The 23445-nt window shown below is 50.7% G+C and overlaps 1 protein-coding gene across 7 annotated transcripts in view; it reads right to left on the bottom strand.

Moving 5' to 3' along the window:
• Positions 1-23445, bottom strand: part of ZNF205 (zinc finger protein 205) — a 34846-nt gene that overhangs the window by 3338 nt on the left and 8063 nt on the right. Inside the window, exons 1-8 of one of the 7 annotated variants that reach the window (XM_057748995.1) lie at positions 18755-18881; positions 18349-18491; positions 8547-8610; positions 5407-5545; positions 2651-2864; positions 2294-2385; positions 1819-1939; positions 162-260 (exon numbers count right to left, since the gene is read on the bottom strand). In XM_057748995.1, the coding sequence (XP_057604978.1) occupies positions 162-260; positions 1819-1939; positions 2294-2385; positions 2651-2864; positions 5407-5463 (583 nt within the window). In that variant the 5' untranslated portion in view covers positions 5464-5545; positions 8547-8610; positions 18349-18491; positions 18755-18881. Of the gene's footprint in view, positions 1-161; positions 261-1818; positions 1940-2293; positions 2386-2650; positions 2934-5406; positions 5546-5941; positions 6134-6221; positions 6331-8546; positions 8611-9075; positions 9139-9334; positions 9485-18348; positions 18492-18754; positions 18882-23445 lie in introns of those variants that run through there. The other 6 variants (XM_057748993.1, XM_057748998.1, XM_057748997.1 and 3 more) reach the window with 6 other exon arrangements.

Below are 23445 nucleotides of genomic sequence, written 5' to 3'. Positions count from 1 at the left end.
AAGCAGGAGCCACCCTCCACATAGGAGGGGAGACTGGCGGCCCTGCCCCGGGAGGGGCTGTGTGTCTGCACCCCACAGGAAACAGCACGCAATGACCTGGGGCACATGGGAGTGACAGCCACGACCCCACCGCCCCGCCCACCTGTCACCTCTGCACGCACCTCTCTTCTCCTCCTCATCTCCCGTCTGCCGGCTGGAGCTCGAGGCCTCGCCCTTGCCCTGCACTTGAGAGGCCCAGAAAGGCCTGCTGAAGGGAAACCCTGCTTGGAAACAGACACTGCACTGAGTCAGGGCCCTGCCAGTCTGCACAGCAGGAGATACCAGCTCCCCGCCACCCCTGCCCCCTAGAGGTGATGGAGCAAAAGGAGAGGGGGTATAGCTGTGCAAACATAGAGCAAAACCAAGTGAGCTCAACAGTCACTGGGGGCAGATGGATACGTCCTCTAAGGACACACATTCCAGGGCAACCTCCAGTCACGCTCTTTTCAGGGCTGGGCCAGGTCAGCTGCTGGCCACCCTTATGTCACACAGCCCCAGCAGTGGGCCCAGCAATGTCAGAAACCAGATGCAGTCTTCCTCTCCCGCACCTGTCCTTCCCAGGACCACAGGCAAAAAGAGCTCCTGTGGGAGGGGCAGTGGGAGGCCAAGTGGGAGGGCCTGGAGTAAGAAGGCCAGGGACACTGACCACCCAGAAATCAGTGACCAAAGGCCCAACTGCCAAGTCCCCTAGGGTGAGAGCCTGGGAATTTTGGTCAAGTCAGTAAGAGAGCAGAGGGGCTCTGGCCTCCACGCCTTGATCCAAGCCCCATGGGAGGGAAGGAATATTTGGACCAATTAGGTGGTTCAGGGCATTTGTGAGACCTGTTACGGGGCTGCGAGTGGATGCTGGTTCCCTCTGACCTCCCAGGACTTGCCTGGACCTGCTGGTCTGGGCCCCGGAGAGTGCTAACAATGGGTGGTTAGCAAACCTGAGATAATTAAAGGTGTGAGCAGGGCAGATGCTGTGATCCTGGGGCCCACCAGGGACAGCAGGGGTCTTGGCCCACCATCAAAGTCAGAGGGTAGAATTACCAAGCCCCTGGCTCCACCTGGACTAGCAAGCGTGCAACAGACGTGCATGGACAGACAGACTGACTGACTGAATGAATGAATATTAATGAATGAATGCTCTGATTTTTCTATAAGCCCTCATAAAATTCTGCCTAGAAAACTAGGGCCTTAAACTGAGGAGTCAAAGTCCTGGGACTTAAATACTTACCATGAGAAAAAATAAAGGAGCCAAGACCCCTCTGAGAAGAGGACACGGCCCTGGGGCAGGTGTGACAGCTCAGAGTCAAAGGCCTGGAGGGATTAGCTGGCACCATTCCCCAACCCCTGGGCTGACAGCCTGGCCAGTGCCAAGCTTTCTGCTCAGACACCTCTGAAGCTAAGCTTGGAGGTGGGGAGCTATTGGAATAAGCTAGGGAAGAACTAGAGAGAAGCAGAGTCTCTAGGTCAGCACCGTCCAGCACAGCAGCCGCTAGCCACGTGTGGCTATTTCAATTCAAATCTAAGCTGACTGAAAGAGAGAAGACAAAAAACTCAGTTGCTCTAGCTGCATTTCTAGGGCTCAATAGCCACATCTGGCTTGTGGCTACAGAATCAGCAAAGACCAGAACACGTCCATCACTAGGAAGGTTCCATAGTACAGTGAAGTCTGCATGAACCACAAGAGGGATTCAAGCCCTGGAAAGGGAGGAGGAGGTGATGGCGGATGGACCCCACCACTGACTTCCCAGGGCCTCAGGAAGCAGCACCCATGCACGAGTGAGCCCTTACCCAAGGACAGCCCGTTCCTCTTCTGCAGGACATCCCTGTAGAAGCTCTGCTGTGTGTGGTCCAGCCGCCCCCACTCCTCCCGGGAGAGGTACAGAGCCACGTCCTCAAAGGTCACTGGCATCTGAAACAACACAAAACGCCCACTCTCCAGGACACGTCAGGATGTGGTGGAGGGTCCTGGTGGTGCCAGAACAAGAGCAAGACCCAGACTCCCACCCTGCTGACTCGAGTGAGGCTGGCCCTCGAGTGTGACAGTGAAGCAGGACAACTGCCCAAGGAAGGCTTTTGGGGGCAAGAACAAAGCGATTGTGTACAGCAGAAGACAAGAGACAAAAGAGTCCGCCTTCCCGGCACCACTGCCAAAGCTCAGGATCTCCAGCCCCCACCCTCAGGTCCAGTGCTCAGATTTGGAGGATGATTCAGAGACGCTGTCCCTCCACGTCCTTCGGCTCCAGCTCTGGATGGGGACACTCACCTGGGACCAGGCGGTGAGGAGTGCCGAGGCCATCTGCCGGTCTCTGGTCCTCCCCTCCCGGGAGAGCACAGGGATCTGGGGGGAGGGGAGGGCTGAGAGAGGAAAGAGGTCCTCAGGGCGGCCACCTCACCCTGCTTGGCCCTCCCGCTCCCCGGAGTGAGCTCATGCCAGGCCTACTAGGGACACCCACGCTGCCTCCAACTCCACCTCTGACCTGACCCAAGAAGAGGGTCAGTGGGCTGTAAGAGTGAAAGGGGGTTGCCTCTGAGGGGCAGGTGAGGCAGACATCCGGGTCTCCCCACCTAGGCTATGAGTGTCCACCTGAGAAAGCACCTCTCTCCACATCCCCCTCCTCACCTCCGCCAGGCAGGAAATGCGCCTTCTCCTTAGAGCCCTGGCTTAGGGACACCCAGCCCCGCGCTCCTTGAGCTCTGGCCTCCTGCGATGCCCCCTCGGGGTGCAGCTCTTCTGGCTCCATCTTGATGTGGGGTGACTCCCGAGCGGCTCCCGATGGCACTGTCCCCTCTGACTCGGAAAGCATTTCTTGGCAAGAATGCCCATGACCTGGAGTCTAGGAACAACAGCCCATGAGCACTGGGATGGAGAACAGGAGACACAGCCGAGCTCCATGTTCAGGGACCTGCAGAGGCAGACACCAAGGGAGGCAAAATGCACACCCAGATGCAAGGCTGGCCCTGCTTCCATCTCTGTCCCCAAGACCTGCAAATCCATGGTTCATCCCTGCAAGGCAGGACAGTGAGGGAAGGACAGGAGGATCATCGAGGCCCTGCCGGGTACCCACAGGGCAGATGCCTTTCCCAATTCGAGCCTCACACCTCCCAAAGCAGTGTGGATTGTTATCCCTTAATACATGAGGAAATTGAGTGTAGTTGCGTGAGTTGAATAGCGTACCCTCAAAATTCATGTCTACTCGGAACCTCAGAATGTGACCTTATTTGGAGAAAAGGTCTTTGCAGTTGTAGTTAAGGATCTTGAGATGAAATCATCCTGGATGCAGGTCGGGCCCTAAGTCCAATGACTGGTGTCCATATGAGAGGAGAGGACACAGGGACTTCCCTGGCAGTCCAGTGGTTAGGACTCTGTGCTTTCACTGTCAAGGGCCCAGGTTCCATCCCTGGTCGGGGGAACTAGGATCCCACAAGCCTTGTGGCAGCCAAAATAAAAAGTAACAGCAAAGGACAGAAACAGAGAAGAAGCCATGTGAAGATGGAAGCAGAGGCTGGGGAGAGATGCTGTCACAAGCCAAGGGACACACGGAGCCACCAGAAGCTGAGAGGCAGGAAGGATCCTCCCCAGAGCCTTGGGAGGGGGCCCTGCCGACACACTGATTTTGGGGTTCTGGCCTCCAAAGTGTGAGAGAATAAATTCTGGTTGTTTTAAGCCACCCAGGTTGTGATCCTTTGTTACAGCAGACACAGGAAACTAACACACCCAGGCTCCAAGATCAGACAATGGCCCAAGGTCATCGGAGTGACTCAGCCAGGACTTGAACTCAAGTGTATCTGGCTCACAAGTCATCCCCAGGGCTACCACTTCTTGAAAGTGACAGGAAGGCATGTGGCCTTGGGCCATTTCAGGCCTGACTCAATTGTTCAGAGCTGTTGGGAGTTTCTGATTTGGAAAAAATAAGTCCGAGGGTACCACTAACTGTGCCGAGACCTCACACCCACCTAGGTCTGAGGGATAGAAAACTCCTCTCAGGCTCACCCCCTTTAGCACTGTCCCCCACAATGGGACTTCCATAGTCCTCCCTCCCCTCCTCATAGTAGCCTCAGCCCCAGCCCTCTGGGAGGTTGAGGAGCAGGCTTTCGAGTCAGGCTACCAGGGCTCAAATCCAGAACCACTGCTCACTAGCCTTTCAGTGCTGGGCAGAGCAGAGCATTGGGAAAGTGACTTCCCTCGCACTGGGAGGCCCTGATGAGGCCTCATCATCACCCTCCAGCCTTCTGCTGGAGACTCAAGCCTATCCCTCCAACTCCCCACCCACCTCAGTATATAAGACCCTCAGGCCAGGAGTCAAAATGCCTGGGAGCCACACCGGCCAGGTGGCATCCAAGACTCAGCTGGTCTGCCTCCACACAGATAACACGTGAGAAAGAGCTACCCACTCCAGAAAGTTCTGGATAAACAAAGAACAAGGCCAGTAATTATTATTATTACTCTACTGTGTGAGCCTACAGAATCCAGCATCAGCAGAGAATGCTGTGAACGTGTGAGGCCCATTGGGTGTTACAAAGGCGTTATGGAAGGGAAACAGAACAGCGTTAAAAATTCTTTGTGCTTCTATGGTATGAAAACAGAACTGACACTTGATTTGTATTTGTACTTACAGCCACTTGGAAATCCTAATTGAGGATTTCCAAGTTTCTCTGACCTAGGTTCTAGTTGCTGTGGATGGTGTTGTTTTACATGTTACAATAATGAGCTCCTACGGGCTGATGAGCTGCTTACAGAGGACTCTTGTGTCTATTATTTTTCCTGAGCCTCCCAACCACCTGGTGAGACAGGTGGGAATAGCAGGCACATGATCCGCATTTTATAGATGACACGCCTGGTTTCTAGAGGCCAGGGGCCCTGCCCAAGGTTGCACACCTGGCTGCAGCTGACTCATGTTCCCCCAGTCCTAAGCTTGGTGACCTTGGTCCCCCTGCAGATTTTAATTACACACACACCGGCAACAGGTACAGGAAGGACTACGTGAGCAAATCCAGAGACAGAGGAGATGGGGCCCAGGCAGAGGGGTAGAGGTTAGACGGAGACTTGTCCATATGCTCTGAGTGCTGTTCAGAGAGCAAACCCCACCAGTAGGACCCGCATGCAGCCCCCTTACTGTCTCCTGTAGCCTTTGGTCTGCTGACTACCAAATTCACAAGGCAAAGCAAAGCAGTCCCATAGAAGTAGATTCCCAGATGAAGGGCATTTCTCATCATACCACCTCTTTAATACCTCCCACCCCATCTACCAGCCCTTCTTCCCCAGTGAGTCTAACTCTTCGCTTGGTCCAAATGCCTTGCCTTGAAAATCCCCCTCCACTCCAGTTCCTCCAGTTCCACTCCAATGCATGCATCCCTCACCCAGCACCCCATCCATACCTCTTGGGCTCTCTCCTTGTCCTGGTTAGCCCGGATGCCTCTGCCGTCCGCAGACATTTTCTATCTCAGAGCTAGAAAGCACAGCTGAGGCGTTTCTTGCTCTTGTTGGCCAAGTCTCCTCCAGCTTGGGGCCAGGAGCCTGGGGGAGCAGAAGGAAATCAGCAAAGGTCTCCTGGACATCCCTGAAGCCCCCAAAATCCCACGCAGGACCAGACCCAAGCCTGGTCCCAATCAGAAATAAAGCCTCCCAGACGCCCTCCAACGGCCTCACTCTCTATGCTGTTTTTCGGTCCCTCGGTTTGACAGAATGCTATTTTGTATTACCCCTTTACTGCTAAAGCAAGAACCCCGAATTTGAGAGCAACTGGGTTAGAGAAAGCCGGGGTGACTTGGAATGTGTATCTCCTGTCATTAGGAGCCGAAAGGCCTGCAAAGATCCTACGAAAAAGGTGCTGGGTAGGGCCCCGCCCACCACAGCTAGCTCTGCGAAGGAATCCAGGCCCCGCAGTCTCCCGGGCCCAGGACACACACACACCCTGCGCTCGACCTGACTCGGTCACGACTGAGATCCAGAAATTGAGCTGCCCGCTCTCAGCAGCCCTCCCTGCGGCTGCAACCACCCGCCCGGGCCGGGTGTCCATCCTGCTCTCGGTCCCGCACGGTTGATGTCCTTCCTCTTCCCGAACCCGGGTCCAGGCCCCCTTCTTTCCCCGCCAGCCCGTAGCCTTCCACCTTTGACCCCTTCCCCTCCTGCCAGCTGGCCACCCGCGCGGGTCTCGGGATCCAGGCGCCCTTCCAGCCCCCACCCCCCTCACCGAGGTGGAGACGGAGGGGGCACCTCGGGCAGCGGGGCCCCATCCCCCGGGGAAAAGAATCTCCGGAGCCGACACCGGGCTCGGGGAGCCGGGTGGAGGCTGGGATTAGGGACAACAGGAAGTCCCTCCCAGATCCCGTTCCCCGCGCAGCTGCAGCCCTACAGGGTTCCCAGCTTGGAGGGTTCCGGGTCTGGGGTCGCGAGGCCGGCTGCACCTGCTCTTGGCCAGGAGGTGACTCCCAGATCCGCGTTGTCGGCTCACGACCGCTTTACCCTGCACGTACTCGTGATACCAGCTAAGCACTGGCGCCAAAATGGGAAAATATATTTTGTGGAAGGATTTTATTTGACGTTTCAAACTGCAGCTGTCCTTACAGGACGGACACTTTGCCAAGTGGAGGGACATGGTGGTCCTTTTCAGTACACAGAGTTTCTGAAGGTCTTATGGGTGTCTCTGTGGAGACATCCGTGAATTTCATTGAAGGCTCCCACACCGGTCAGCAGGTCCTCTGGGTTCCCCCGCAAGGGGAGTTCTCTCTTCCTAAGTGCAAACTTAGGAAACGGAGAGACCTGGGAACTCCCTTCTACCCACCCCTACCCCCCATGTGACCCACACTTTGGAAAGAGGTGGGATCAATCTGATTTTTCCAGGCCCTGCCCCACCCCCACCCCCAGCTCCCTCTCAAGGCTAGGGATAGAGGTGACAAAGGGGTCTGACCCAGCCACACAGGGGGTCCCAAACTCTCAGACATCCCTAGTGGATTCATAGTTCACTTCTCAGCCTCCGTCTTCCCTTCAGACCTTGGGAATTAAGGCTCCCAAAACTGGAGAACAGAGACTGTGCTTCACTTCCTGGGGCAAGGCACCCTTGCTCCTTAAAAGGGCACAGGAGATGGGTGTCAGGAAAGGGGTGAGGGTCAGCCCTGTGGTCAGATTCCAGGAAGATTCCTCCTGGAAACGTTCCCAGGCCCCCTGCCTTTGAACCATCAGAGTCCTCTGAGATGCATCCACTTCACTCAGGAAGACCAGCACTACTGGCCCCTGTACCACCCTATCAGTGTGCTGTGTGCACTCACAAGGGTATAATTTTTTAAAAACTTAGTTCCCTACACTTAAAAATTAGAAGAGTTCCCATAAAATTGCTTTTATTGAGAAACCAGAACAACCAGAGCAACCTGGACCCACATTCCTCCCATTTGGGGCCTGTTCTCAGGGTTCCACCTTTGGTTTCCCACTTGGCCCTTGCAGCATTTTGAGTTTGCAACTCTGCTTTTGGAGTTCAACTTGTTTTAGGAGTCCTAGAATTCTGATTGCTTCTACTATCACTTTGATGAAAGAAAAATTACCCCTGGGGTTTGGCTCTGGTCAATATTTCCAGGTGTTTTAATCATCAAGGTAAAGAGAGATGAACAAAGTTGCATCAAAAGTCAAAACTGTTTTCAAGACAGAGTTATAAACTGAGAAAAAGCCATAGGGGGCCCTGGAAAAGATGAACTGTGCAGTCTGGGACCATTTCTCCATCAACCCATTGTCCAGAGTAAAGGAATTCAACCTGAAGTGGACCGTCTCACACACGACAGTCCCAGGAGTGCACCAAGTCCAAAAAGAGTGAGTGTGTGCTGATTCCTGGGCAAATGTTTCTCTATAAGACAAAAGGGGCTACACTTCAGGGATACTGAGGAAGCCCAGAGGTTTGGATTTCACCATGGAATCACCTAAACTAGACCAAAAGAAGTCTCAACGTTTATTTAGCTGTTAAAATATTTATTGAGCATCTGCTATGTGATAGATATTAGCTCCTTTTTGGAAATGAGAAGAAACCCTTCCAGGGCTGGCTTTAGGCCTAAGAAGGTCTAAGAGGAAGGATTATTGATATTTGCTGTGTGGGAATTGCAGTCTCTGAAAGATTTCAGAAAGGCACCAGGGCAGGGTGAGTCAGTAAGTAAAGCAGAGATCAAAAACCTAAACGCCTTCAGCAACCAGGCAGTACCATAAAAGACCCAGTGCCTTAGGTGTAAGACTGGAGTGGGAGGGACTTCAAGGGGCCTCAAGAAACCATATTTCATTTAAAGGGAGTGGCTGGGGGCTCAGTATTGCCAAACCTTGAGGATGTTTTAAGAGAAGCCAAAAAAGAATTCAATTTCTATGTGAAATGTCCTGATTTTTGAATGTTGATGACTAAAAACAAAAACAAGCAAAAAAATTAAGAACTCCATACAATTCCAGAAGAAAACATCTGCTGTCTCACTCACAGGCCACCATATTAGGGATGTACTTACCTCAGGAGCATGTTTACAAGGTAATTATCACTGATGAAGCTGCTTACCGGAATTTCAGGCACAGGAAACACTCAATAAATGCCAACTTCGGTATCCTGTGGCTTCAGAGAGCTTGAGTGAGAAAGAATATGCCACCTTTAGTAAATAAATTGTGATTTGCCCTCAGATTGGCCTGCTAGCTGACTCAGGTCTCAAAGAGGACCATACAAAAAAAATAGCCAGAATAATGAAAACTAGAAAAAAGAATCATCTGATGTAAGAAAAACAAAAACAAACCTGTGCTAATTAACACTGTTAAGCCAGGCTGGAGACAGGGCAATGCAGAGTTAGCCTTAGGAAGGAGAGAGGATAGGGGCAAATAAAGGAATGTGAGAGAAGCCAAGAAAATAGGAATAATCCAGTAAACAGCAGAGCAAATATTAACCACTGAAAAACAAGAAAAGGAAGCCAGTACAAGTGTTAGGTAGGTGGGACCCCGGAAATGAAAAAAATTTTTTTTGAATAAAAATAACTAAGAACTCCCAGGGCCGCTGGAGATCAGGTTGTGAGAGTTCAGGTGGCCGGCGGCCCGCTCACCCCCGGAGGCGTGGTGGCAACCTCGTGGTCCCGTCCCCTGATGCAACGTGGCCACAGGGGGACGCATTCGGAGCCAAGGGAGGGCACAGGAGCCCCGGGCGCACAAGTGGGCACTGCCCAGCTGCAAACAGAACACCGACGCTGCGAGCGCGTCGCCCAGGCAACGACTCTGCCTCGCCCCGCCCCCACAGGACATGCCGGTGATTGGCTGTCGCCTACATGGCCCCGCCCCTGCAGAATACCGCCCAGCCACCCTAACCTGCGCGTTCTCTTCCGCGCCCCCGAGGGCAGCCCAGCCGAGGCGGTAGGGTCTTCCTGGTGCTGCCGGACTCTGGCCGGTGTGCCCGCGTTTCCCTTCCGGCTGCCCCATTCCAATTTCCGGTTTTCCCGGGCCTCTCGTGGCGCCAACCTGTGGGCAGGGGGCACGGGGGCAAAGGGAGCGGTGAGGGCCGCGGGACCGACACCTGGGAGCCCTCGAGTCCGCGTTCCCTATGGGGAAACTAAGGCTGGCTGCGCGGGGGGTGCCCTCCGCCCGAGAGCGCCGGCGCCAAGGGACCGGGGGGCACGAATTCCCTCCCAGAGCCCAGTCCAGCCTCCTGGGTCAAGGGTCTCCGCCCCCCGACATCTGTTTTTTGTTTTGTTTTATTTTGTTTTAAAAATGGGAGTATAGGCCGCTGACCTGACCCCATGTGTGTGACATATATCTTATAGATGTTCAGTCAGTATAAAAAACATAGAGAGAAACAGAGGGAAAACAAAACAAAACATGCAGCATGTCAAAGAAACTCAGCCAGACATTATGAAGTGGTGAAAGCAGATTTTATTCAGTAACTAGGGACAGCAGGGCAAAGAGCTGCGCTCCATCGGGTGTGCAGAGGTGACTGGGTGTTTCAAAGGAATAATGGGGGGTGGGGGTGGTATAGAGTCAGAAAAGTGAAAAATCACAAACAGCCCAAGATGCAGTTACGCCAGGTGTGTCTGTCAGCTGGCAGGTGTGGAAGTCAGAAGTCTACCCTCCCACGGAGAAGGGAGACAGAGGCCCCATCCTTCCTGATGAGTACGTTTCAGAGGGATGACTCTCAGGTCTGTGAGAGATGCTTCTGGGTTGTGAGAGACACATTCCCAATTATAAGCCCTTATAAGTAAATGCTCTGATAAAGGGAGGTCAGGGGCCTATGGAGGTGTTGGCTAGAACAAATAGTAAATTCTCCCAGCAGAGTTGAGCTTTCTCAGGCAGGCATTTTAACGGAGGGCTGGGGTCATCATAGTTTTATGCTGCTAGAAGCCATGCTAGAGTTTGGTCAAGTCTTAGTGCAGGTTTGGACAGATGGTTGTGTGTTAAGAGTTCTGCCGTTCTCAAGTGGTGTCTTGCTGTTTTTCAACTGCGGCATATTCTGTTGTATGGCTACATCACAATCTCTTTAACCAGGATCCTACTCACCAGCCAATTCTTGATGCACTTGACTTGCAGCTACTGGAACTACCCAGCAGTTCTTATCTCGGAGACTTTGCTCCTTTCCAGTGGGTGAACAAGACTAACATCTGATCTTGCAAACAGGGCAGGCAGAAAGGCTGCCAACCCCAAACCTGGCTCCTGGATCTCAGCTGTGAAGATGGTCCAGAAGCCTGCCCATCACATTCAGCAGAAATGGCCTTCTCCTGCCCTGGGCAAGCTCCAGGGGGACAGGAGGCTCCTCCCTAGGCAGCAACTCCAAGAATTTCTTACCATGACTATCAAAGCTGGCAGCTTCAGCCTCAGCCAGGCAAGCCATGAACACCAAGGCCAGAAAAGCCCCCAGACTTAGTAGGGTTGACTGGATATATTCCCCCAAACACCCACATCCCACCTTCCAGAACATTGTCCCTATCTGGGAACTAAAGACAGCTTACAGTACAGGCAGAGAAGGGACTCTCTGTTGAGACCAAGCTCAATAGTCACTCCACCTGGCTCTTCGGGGGTAGATATTAGAGTAAATTAAGTTACTTTCCCTATAGAAGTTGCTGCATTTTTAGGAAACCAGGACACTGTCATCATCCCAAAATACCCTTTTCTGTTGCTGCGGCCACCTCCTGCTATCTGATACCAAGTGTCCCCAATCTTGGGGAGAGTTTCAGGCTACATTCACTCACAAAACTAAAGACACTGAAGCAGGTGGCGATAGGCACACTTAGGAGGTATTCTGACTGGCTCAGCATCAGAGGACCCCTCCCAGAGGCTCCTCATGGGAGCAGATGACAGTGGCACTCAGGCACCCACACTTTTTTGTTTTTTTACCCACACTTAAAAAAATATTTATTTATGTGGCTGCATCAGGTCTTAGTTGCGGCACACAGGCTCTTTGTTGAGGTGTAAGGGCTCTTTAGTTGTGGCGCATGGGCTCTAGAGCATGCGGGCTTAGTTGCCCTATGGCATATGGGATCGTAGTTCCCCAACCAAGGATCAAACCTGCATCCCCTGCATTGGAAGGTGGATTCTTAACTACTGGACCACCAGGGAAGTCCTTGGCACTCAGCCTTGATGTCTTTCTCAGCTAATGTTTTCAGCCCTTCATCCTGCTGTAGTCTCTGCCCCCTACCCTCAGCTCTCAGACTCCCTTCTCTACATGTCATGTGGTCTTTCACAAGCATCTCTCCTATTTTTGTTTTTTTTCACTCCATTGGGTGTGGAAAAAAATGTAGAACTTCCATTAGCTTTACTTTCTCTCCTCCTTTTAAAAATCCTACTTTTGTGAATGCTTTATCATGTGAAAAAAATCAGGTCATGATAGGAATCAGGGCTCCATGGAGAAACAGCTGGTCCTAGGCCTGGGGTGAGACATTCACAAGATGAGTCTGCAGACAGCAGGAGGGGAAATGCTACAAGCTCTGGACAAGTGTGGCAGAATCTTCTGAACCTGAACATCCACATACCCTGTGACAGCGATTCACTCCTGGGCACAAGCCCCACAGTAACGCACATATATGATTACCAGAGACCTGCAAGAACTGCTGAGTGTGGCACCAAACTGAAAACCACAGTCTGTGTAGCCACAGTAGAATGAATAAATAACACAACGGGGGATACGATTCAGGGAATAAGCAACATGTGGATGAGTTCCCCACTGTGGAGTAAGGTCAGATGAGAGTTCCTTTCTGTGACTTCATTTACACAAAGTTCAAAAACAGACCAAACAAATCTGTTGTGGACGGAAGTCAACACAGAGATTTTGGGAGAAGGGAAGTGACCAGAAGGGGGCGCCAGAGTAGGCCCGAGAGTGCCAGTAAACACTGATTTGATCTGGATGCTGGTTAAAGGGCTGTTTTCGCTTGGTGGGGATACATCACGCTCTTCATTTTTGGTTTGCGCACATTTCTGTACGTTACACCTAAAAGTTTACTTAAAAAGAAAAGAGGAAGTGGAAGAAGAGAAACCAGTAAGACCATTGCTATTATCCAGGCAAGAGATGATGGTGACCTGGACATGGTAGTGGCTGTGGAGGTAGAGAAACACAGATTTGAAAAATATTTAAGCCATCAGACCTATGGAACTTGGAGACGGATGAGATGTGGGAATGAAGTAAAGCAAGGGGGTCAAGGGTAAATCCCAGTACCTGGCTTGAGCAACTGAATGGATTGTTCTACATTTACTGAAATAGAGAATACCAGGAAAGACACAGGTCTGATGTGGAATATTCCTTCAATCCACGTTTAGTGAGTGTTTACCATGTGCTGGGCCCTGGGGATGCAGCAATGAACGGAAGCAAAGCCAGCCCTGTGGAGCTTGCGTTTAAGTGGCTTCTTGAGTTTGGTTTTGAGCAGGAAGACATTGAGGTATTTATGAGACAGCCAAATAGTACTGTCAAGTGGATAAAGAGTTTTGAAGCAAAATATATTTATAGGGTATAGGCACTGAGAATGATTGTTGAGGCCACAGACGCTATGAAACCACTGAGGGAGGTATATTAGTTATCTGTTGCCACAAAACAAATGATCCCAACACATTGCAGCTTAAAACAAATACTTATTATCTCACAGTTTCTGCACTCAACGAGACTTAGGTGGGAGCCTCTAGCTCAAGGTCAAGAGTGTCGTCAAGTTGTTGGCTGGGGCTGTGGCTTCATCTTAAGGCTTGACTGAGGGAAGGGGGAATCCAAGTTGTCTGGCCTTGGCCATGTCCCTCACCACATGGGCCTCTCCACAAGCATGGCTCCCCCAGGGGGAGCAAGCAAATGAGAGAGGGCACATAACAGGACCCCAAGGCAAAGCCACAGTCCATTTACAGCCTCATCTCAGAAGTGACACCCATTACTACTACTGGATCTTGTTTATTAGAAGCAATCACTAAATCCAGCCCATGTTCAATGGGAATGCAGCGAGAAGAGGCTAGAGCCCTTACAGGGTGCCAATATTTAATGGTCAGATAAAGAAAGAGGAGTTGGTGAAGACTAAGAGGAGACAGCTGGAGAAGCAGAGAAAGGAAAAAAAAAAAAAATAGAAGCATGTGGGTCCCAGAAACCAACAGAATTCTAAGGAAGATGGAAGATAAAGCCACTAAGAGGTCAAACTGGGGACCAGTGAACTGCAGAGACATGGTGACTTACACTCCACTGGGGGAAGACAGAAGAAAGCCAAGTAAAGGAAAAATCAGCAAGTCAGTCACAGGCTGTGATAAGTGCTGTGAAGAAAACAAGAGTGCAAAGAGAGAACACTTTAGAAAGGGTAGACAGAAGCAGTCTCCCAAAGGACCTGGAAATTTAAGAACAGAAAGTGGGGAAGGGGCAGCAGGCTCCATGTCCAGCCACCAGGGTGGCAAGAAGCAGCACAAGAAGCAGGCCAAGGAGATGGATAAGGAAGACAAAGCATTTAAGCAGATACAGAAAGAGGAGCAGAAGAAACTCGAAGAACCAAAAGCGAAGAGCCCCCTGGAATTAAGAAATCTGGCAAAGGCATGATGAGGTATCACCTCACACCAGTCAGAATGGCCATCATCAAAAAATCTAAAAACAATAAGTGCTGGAGAGGGTGTGGAGAAAAGGGAACCCTCCTGCACTGTTCGTGGGAATGTAAGTTGGTATAGCCATTGTGGAAAACAGTTTAGAGGTTCCTTGAAAAACTAAAAATGGAACTACCATATGACCCAGCAATCCCACTACTGGGCATATACCCAGACAAAACCATAATCCAAAAAGAAACATGCACCATAATGTTCACTGCAGCACTATTTACAATAGCCAGGACATGGAGGCAACCTAAATGCCCATCAACAGATGAATGGATAAAGAAGATGTGGCACATATATACAATGGAATGTTACTCAGCCATAAAAAAGAATGAAATTGAGTTATTTGTAATGAGATGGATAGACCTAGAGTATGTCATACAGAGTGAAGTAAGCCAGAAAGAGAAAAACAAATAGAGTATGCTAACTCATATATATGGAATCTAAAAAATGGTACTGATGAACCCAGTGACAGGGCAAGAATAAAGATGCAGATGTAGAGAATGGACTTGAGGACACGGAGTTGGGGGGGCACAAAGGGGAAGCTGGGACAAAGTGAGAGGGTAGCACTGACACATATACACTACCAAATGTAAAATAGATAGCTAGTGAGAAGTTGCTGCATAACATGGGGAGATAAACTCGATAATGGGTGATGACTTAGAGGGCCAAGATAGGGAGGGTGGGAGGAAGTCACGGGAGGGAGGGCATATGGGGATATATGTAGAAATACAGCTGATTCACTTTGGTGTACCTCAAAAACTGACACAACAGTGTAAAGCAATCATATTCCATTAAAGAGCTTAAAAAAAAAAAGGTATTCCCAATGGCCAATATCAAACTAGATGATTATTTATCTGATTATCAAACTAGATCATATCTAACAAGTAATATCTCCAAAGTGTTTGTACTCATGAAAGTTTACGCTGGAAATGTGGGAGAGGTGTATAAAGGTGAATATGGAGGATTAGTCTATATCCTTACTATTTGGTATTGAAGACTGGATATTTTGCCAATCTGATGCTTATGAAATGGATGGTATTTTTATAGATTTAATTAGCAATTCCTTGCTTACTAGTCAGGGTGACCGTATTTTCACATGCTCATTGGCCATTCAGATGTCCTCTTTGGCAAATTGCTGCTCATTGTGTTTGCCTACTTTTTGATTAAGTTGTCTTTTCTGTACTAATTTGTAATTCTTTATATAGTCTGGATAAATCTTTTGTCAATTAAAAAAAAAAAAGAAAGAAATCTGCCAAAGGAAATTCCCAGGCGGTGCAGTGGTTAACACTCCACGTTTTGCAACTAAGACCTGATGCAGCCATAAATAAATAAATAAACAAATAAAATCACACATACACAAAAAAAGACTCCATGCTTCCACTGCAGGGGGCTCAGGTTCCATCCCTGGTCAGGGAACTAAGATCCCACATGCCACACAGCGTGGCAAAAAAAAAAAATCTGACAAAAAGTAGTGCCTGAGGCAAGGATGATCCTTAATTCCATGTGTGCTTAAACATTTGGATATAAAAAAATAAGTCAGGGACTTCCCTGGTGGTCCAGTGGTTAAGACTTCTTGCTCCCAATGCAGGGGGGCATGGGCTAGTTCCCTGGTCAGGGAAATAGATCTCGCATGGCAACTAAGAGCCTGCATGTGGCAGCTAAGAAAAAGATCCTGTGTGCGGCAGCAAATGTTCTGCGTGCCACAACTAAGACCCGGCACAGGCAAATAAATATATAAATAATTAAATATTTTTTAAGAAAATCATGGGCTTCCTAGGTGGTACAGTGGTTAAGAATCCGCCTGCCAATGCAGGGGACAGGGGTTCGATCCCTGCTCTGGAAAGATCCTACATGCTGTGGAGCAACTAAACCCGTGTGCCACAACTATTAAGCCTGTGCTTTAGAGCCCGTGAGCCACAACTATTGAGCCAATGTGCCGCAACTACTGAAGCCCACACGCCTAGAGCCCGTGCTGCGCAACAAGAGAAGCCACGGCAATGAGGAGCCTGCGCACCACAACGAAGAGTAACCCCGGATCGCTGCATCGAGAGAAAGCCCACATGCAGCAACGAAGACCCAACATAGCCAATAAATAAATTTTAAAAAAGTATAAAGATATAAGTAAAACTAATGCATTTTTAAAAATAAATAAATAAGAGTTAAAAAAAAATCATACAGTGGTTCACCTTCTCTTTAGTTCTTCTCAGTCATTTCTACCTTAGCTGTAAAATTAGAGTAAACCCAGCCCAGAATCCTGCCAAAGTGTGTTCTTAAGTCTTTGTTCTGACCTGAATTCTGTACCACCTGGAATTAAACCAATTCAAGGAGGGGGAGGGGGGAGGGGGAGGAGGAGGAGGAGAGGAGGAGGAGAAGAGGAAGAGGAAGAAGGAGAAGGAGGAGGCGGAGGAGGAGAAGGAGAAGGAGGAGGAGATGGAGTCGGAGACGGAGACGAAGAAGAAGAAGAGGAACTGGCAAAGTGGGGGTGTGAGTGAAAGCATCCTTTCCAGGCCAGGGCAGTGAGGTGGGATTAGACTGGCATGTTCAGGAATTGAAAAGTAAAGGAAAACAGGACAGAAGGTGAGATCCATGGGAGGAAGGGGCTGTGGGATGAACCCCAGGCTGAGCTGTCTGGATTTGGTTCTAAGTGCCATAGTAAGCCACAGAAGAGCTCTGAGCAGCAGAGTGAAGGGATGCAATTCAATGATCTGCCCAAGTTGCACAGCCGCAAACGGCAAAGCTGAGACTGCTGCTCTGGCTTGCACAGCCAATGGCTTGCTCCTGCTGAAGAGATAAGATGAAAAGTGCGGGGACAGCTAGTTTACAGACACTGAAGGAAGACCGGGACAGGCCCAATGCTCACTCCTGTTCGCATGGAAATCCCCAGTGCTTCTGTACCAGGGCTGGACCTTAGTGGGGGGTCTGCCTGTGCCATAAACACTCCACCGTTACTCCATCAAGATGCAGCCGCCCAGAGGAAAATGCTGGGGTTACAGCTGCAGGAAAAGACGTTACTAATGCTGTTCAGAGACAGGCACTTAAGCCACTGGATAGACCAAAGGCTAATCAAGGGGTCACACTGTTTTTAATAGTAATTGTTCCCAGAGCTGGAGAAGGATTTCTCCCTTTGTCCTGAATTATTCTAAATGGAGGAATGAATGCCCTGGAAACTGAAAATTTGTTTTTCTTTTGCAATATCTGAAGAGATAAGAGGAAAGAAGAAGACCCCATCAGTCACTATTTTCAGGTGCTCTTGCTGACCTGGATAATACTAGATTTAACTTTTTTTTCATATTTAATAAATGGTAAGTTGGGGTTTGTTTTTGTTCATCGTTTAGACACCAGTTACTTTCCCCCAAAATCTAAGGTAACAACTAGAATAATTTGTGTGCATTTTCAAGATAATTTTAGAAGGTATTGATATTTACCCTAATGAGGTAGATTTATATTAAAAGTCCTTTGAAAATGTTTACCATTTACTAAATGGAGTAAAGCAACAATCCTGCAACTTCAAAAGAATTTTCGTCTCTTAGTGGATAACGTTCTGGGAGAAGGGAGTGTACTGATATCTTCAAAGATGAGGACGAATTTGAAAGGACTTAAATGTTCATTAAGCCCCTCCCCCCCGCCCCGCCCCGCCCCGCCCCGCCCCGCCTCGCCTGGCCTCGCCACGCAGCTTGCGGCATCTTAGTTCCCAGGGCAGGGATTGAACCCGGCTCGGCAGTGAAAGCACCAAGTCCTAACCACTGGAGCGCCAGGGAATTCCTCTAAGCCCTTTTTCCCTGCAAAGTAGTTTGAGTTAATAAAAGTCAAAAGGAATCCTTGCCTCAGTGATCTGGTCCTGCCCGGGCTGCAAGCCTCAAGGGGGCAGCACTTACCCTTCTATTCAGCACTGGGTACCCGGGAACGGAGTCAATGCCCGGACACACTCGGGGAAGCAAATATTTCCCAAATGAATGGTGCGCGCGCGTGGTGGGCCAGGAGCACGGATGTTAGCCAAAGCCCATACCTGGGCCGAGAGTTAGGAATGAAGGAGGCCAAAAGCTACCGTTGATCTTGTCTCACCCCAGGCACTTGCCTTTCTGCCTGGATGCTATTTCTGGGGGGTGTGGGTGGGGGGTAACTTGGTCTCTGCTTTTCTGACAGATTTCCAAGAAAGGTGTGCACCTGAGTCGGAGGGCTGGAAGTCAGCGTCGACAGCGACCACTGCGCTCCCTCTCCCTGCCAGCTCCCCCAAGGCTCTCACCTGGACGCTTCAGGTCCGAGGCACAGAGACCACCACGTCGGATCCTTACCCGAGGAAGCCATGTTCCTTCCTGCATTTCTTCCCCATTATGTCCAGACAGGGCCCGCTGCTCCCGGGCGAGTTGCTTCCATTCCCAGGGCTCAGACAAGCCCTCGTCCTCGAAGGCCCGAGCCATAGGTGCGCAGGTCAGTCCTGCAGGCGGGGCAGGGGCGGCGGTGCCGGGAAGGGGGCGTGGTGGTTCTGCCTACGGACAGGCGTACAGGAGACGCCTCCGCCCCGCCTCCCGGCCACGCCCAGGGGCGGGGGTTCCTTTCCACGTCTGGGATGGAGCTTTATAGTCCCGCCCTGGGTTGGTTTCCTGGGCCCGCCCCAGGAAGGGGGAACGCAGCAGCCCCCGACTGCCTGCGAGATGGAGAGTCCCCGCGATGGAGCGCCAGGTGCGCGTGCCGGCAAACCTCGGAGAGCGGTGGACTCAGCCATTTCGTCCATCCTCACGTGTGCCAGGTGCTAGGCTAGGCGCGGAGGATGCAGAGCAGACACGGGAAACGGACCACTGACCGCAGAGAGCTTTGGTCCAGTGAGATCCACGCTAGACAATTAAAATAAAGGAATAGGAGAAGCCCAGGAACCGTTAAGTGCAGGAGACAAGACCCGCCCGAGGAGCCAGAGCAAGTGCAGGGTCTGGCCGCCCATTGGGGCAGTCGCTGAGCAGGTGGCCCTGCGTCCTCAAAACAGGAGGTGCCCTGAACTCTCAGCACAGCACTGTGAATTACCCAGAAAGAAGCGCCCATCCGGCTAGGGACAAGGGCATGACCCAAAGAGGCCCTTTAGAGCAAAGGGAAAGGCTTGACTTTGGAGTTAAAGTTGGACTCAAGTCTGGTGGTGAGGTCACTTCCCCTCCTGGGAGCCCCTGCTTGGTCATTGGTAAAGCTTAGACAAAAGCCACCTCTAAGGATTCTTGGGAGGATTTTAAGTTGACCAGCGCCTTCTCTTCCCCATCACATGGTCTTGTTGCATTTTCTTCTTAGCATCTGTGGTTTGCTCCTGTACCCTGGAGTGCAAGCCCTCTGAGGTCAGGGACTGTGCCTCACTTTTACTTCAGTATCCTTGGTGCCCAGCACACAGCAGGCTTTTTTTTTTTTTTTTTTTTTTTGGCCACACCTCGCGGATTGCAGAACTTTCCCGACAAGGGATGAACCTGCGTCCCCTGCAGTGGAAGCACAGTGTCTTAACCACTGACCGGCAGGGAAGTCCCAGCAAGGATTTGTAAACGGCAGCTCTTGCCCCCCAAAAAAGTACAGGCTGACAGACCCCCAAGGAGCACAGGGCCAGTCCTGATTAGGAGGGGGCAGCTCTTACTTGGAGGGGTAGTGAGACTCAAATGCAGGCCTGGGTTGGAATCTGGATCCTCGGCTTTGTCTTTATTTCTCTGGCCCCGCCCTCTCCCCACCCCGAAACTGGGAGGTTAAGGGTTAACTCTAGGAAGCCCCCCTCACCACCTGGATGGGATTGGGGCAGGGAACTTCCTGTTCCATTTTCCCGGAGTCCTTCCCCAGGTTGGCTGAGGCTGATTCTGGCCCTGGGGGCCCTCAGAGAACCCCCCAGCACCTCCACATCTGTAGTGGGGACCCCGAGTGGTGAGTTGCAGGGAGGCCTGGGGTGCAGGCTGCCAGGACAGACTTAAAGGGTTCGTTGTAGCTTGGAGAGAGAAGGGGGGGCTCCAGGCCTCTGTGGTGGGATGGGGGTTAGGGTGCTGGAAGAAACTTTGGGCGGATGTGGTTGGTCCTTGCCGGGGAGCCCAGGGCCAGGGAGCACCGGTGGACCTGTGGCAATGGGGACTTTTGGGAGGGTTGCTGAACTTCCTGTGACATGGGCTTGCTGTACCCACTGGGGAGCGGAAGGCAGGCTCCACGGTCTGCCAGGTGGACTGACTGGACCCAACAACTCAGCCCAGCACTGGAGGGGAGCGCGGCCAACAAAGATGCGCAATCCAGGGAGAAAGGGGGTGCTCCTGGCTGAGGACCCCGGCTCTGGGCGCTCCCATTGTCTGGGTGGGACTTGCGGCAGCACCTCCACCCCGGGCTGGTCTAGCCTAAGCCTCTTTGCCTACCAAGGTTCCAAATTAAGCTGGTCAAATATCAGAGGATGGCTGAAGAGCTCCCCCTGCAACCCAGCCCACCCCCAGCAGATGCGCATATTAACAGAGCTTTTGTCCTGGAGACGTGGGGGAGGGAGAGGCTCTCCAGGGCCAACGTCCCTTGAATGCCACCTCTTTCAAACCTTTTGGAGAGACCTCCCCTGGAGGTTCCGGCGCCCCGTGCATCTAGGCCTGAGGGCTGGAAATTGGAATCCCCTTGTTTTTTCTGATTCATGCTGTAATATTCTGATTAAGACTAGGCAAATTGCACAGGGCGGGAGGGGAACTGGGTCCTTTTCTGTTTCTGAGCTTTTGCACCATAAAATCAGTGTTTTCCCCACCTGAAGCAAATCTTGGCTCCCCTTGGTGTGACCTTGAGCAAGTCAACACAGCCTCTCAGAGCTTGTCTTTACACCTGCCAAATGGAAAAATTATAACTTACCATGTGGGCTGGAGTGGGATGAAGCGACCCTAAGCAGAGCCCATACAGATAAGCACTCAGTACCTGCCAGCTATTAATACAGGGTTCCTGATCACACGTGACTGGGTGACTGGTTCTCTAATTATTTTGCTCATGCTACCAAAACACAAGACAACAAAAACCCATTTTCTCGAATATTTAGTAAAGACCTTTTCTGCACCAGACATTTTTGCATGCATTCCTCAATAATTACAACTGCAAGGCAGCCACATGGGTGGTGTGTGTGGAGTTCCAGAAGAGAGGCGCCAGTGGGTGGAAGGAGCCCCATGTGCCAAAGTGCAGGAAGGAACAGAGGTTGGACAAGACTGTGGGGGAGGGGATGGAGGTGGGGGGAATCTGGGGAGATTCGAGGGTGGTAGGGGAGACTGGAGAGAGGCAGGAAGGAGTGGGTACGTAGGGGAGAGGGAGGAAAGCTGGGCGGAGGCTGGGGGTGGGAGGTTGGTCAGGTAGCCAGGACCTAGGCCTGAGTCTGTGTTTTAGCATCACAACCCTCTCCCCTGAGCTGGGAATTGCTAGCCCCAGAGTTAAAACGCACAGTTTTCCTCTATTGTTTTACCACATCATACCCCACTCACCCCACCTGAAAAGGAGGTTCAGAGATCTCTCAGCCCCGAGTGAAGGGGGCTTAAACTATCCAAAGCTCTTGACCAGGCTGACTTCTCCCTGGCTCCATTGCCAAGGCTGGGTTACCTTCTCAGGGAAATGTCGTACTTCTGAGTCTGGGTGTCCTGGGCTGTAAAATGGGTCAGTGATAGGACCAGCTGTTAGCCGTGGTCATTTGTGTTTTTACTCAGTAATGAGAACAGCAATAGCTGGCACTTAGGTATGCCCAATGTGTACTGTCTAGCAGGTGTTGAGCACCAAAACTGTACTCCCTTTATGTGGTAGAAAGTGATGCAGGAGGGTTTCTTCCCAACCCTCTGCCTGGGATGTTCATGGAGGGGGTGGGGGGACAGGTTTGGGAGAAGCTCACTTGCAGCCCTGAGGCTGGACAGCAGGGAGGGCGGAGAGACGTTGCAACTTCAATTTCCATAGCCATAAAATAATTCCTGCCTGAATTAAAATATAAAAGTGCCTCAAAGCTCTGGAACAAAACTGTGGGCTTGCTCAGAAGAGTAAGCCTTCTGGGTTGTGCTGAAGGACTAAAATGAGTCCCTGTAGCTGGGGCTGAACTTGGGTCAGCTCCCCCTAGGGAGGTCTCAGCTACCCCAAGGCCACAGACTAGTCCTATGGAACCAGTGCCCCTTGTTGGTCAGTTAGAAACACTGTTTTTTTTAATGCTAAGCAGACCCACAGGGTTGGGGTGGATACCTCCCAGAGGGGTAGACCAAGGAAGAATCCAGAATTTAAAAAAAAAAAAATTAGGAAAGAGAGGAAAATGACTGCCTCTCCTGCCATCACCCAGCTCCCAACGGTGCACCCACTCGAGGCCTCTGAAGTGAGTGAGGCTGCTTTGGCCTGCCTTGGGGACACATCTGTCACAAACCTCTGCAAACAGTAAGCTTCAATCTCATGTGGAGACCCACCCACCCATCCCAGCTCCCCGGCTCATCCTGGCCTGTCTCTAGGGATGGAACCCAAGGAGGGAAGGAGATTGGAACACCAGGTCCTGCACTGGTCAGCTGGGTGGCCTTGGCCTTGACTGCTGAGAGCCACCTCCAGAGCCAGAAAGTGAGGGTCGGACTGTCTGGTCAAGGAGTGATCACATGCATGAACTAATCCCCCGCCCCGACCCTTTTATCTTTAAAATTCTCAAACTTCCAGAGAAGTTGATAGAGCAATGCACTGAACATCCACTCACCCATCTCCCAGACTCAACAATTGCTATAATTTTGTCACATTTGCCTTGTCGATCCATAAATGGGGCTGAATCCTCATGCCCCTTCACTTCCAAACCCTTCAACATTTTCTAAGAATAAAGACATTTCCTACATACCACAACACTGGAATCCCATCTCAGAAGCTGGTAGTCATTTCTATTATCATCCACTGCCACACCCATATTCAGATTTCCCCAGCTGACCCCAGAATAGCTTTTAGAGCCCCCCCATCCCCTTTTTTAAAAAAATCAGGATCCAATAAAGGTTCATGCATTTGGTTATATCAGATGTTAGTCTCTTCTAGAGCAATGCGCCCCCTACAGGCACTTATTTTTCATAACAGACTCAGAAGAAACTGACCAAGTTGTCTCCCATAATGTCCTGTCTTTGGGATTTGTTTGGTCATTTCCTCAAGGGACATTTGACTTGTTTGTCTGGGGTTTTTTTGTTGTTGTTGTTTGTTTTTGTTTTTATAAATTTCACATATAACATTGAGCAAGTTTAAGATATACAGCATTTATATATTTCAAAATGGTTGTGATGTAGTGATATGTATCGTATTACATAAGTATAGTATCAATACACTATTATTGTCTGAATTTATTATATTGTGCATTAGATCTCTATGGCTTATTTACTACCTGTTACAAGTCTGTACCTTTAAACATCATCACTCTTAGCCTCTCCACCAACACCTTTTTATTCCCT

Source organism: Hippopotamus amphibius, chromosome 9 (assembly GCF_030028045.1).
Source record: "Hippopotamus amphibius kiboko isolate mHipAmp2 chromosome 9, mHipAmp2.hap2, whole genome shotgun sequence".
Lineage (NCBI taxonomy): Eukaryota > Metazoa > Chordata > Mammalia > Artiodactyla > Hippopotamidae > Hippopotamus > Hippopotamus amphibius.
The sequence above is the reverse complement of the archived record's forward strand: the minus strand, read 5'-3'. Positions and strand labels throughout refer to the sequence as shown.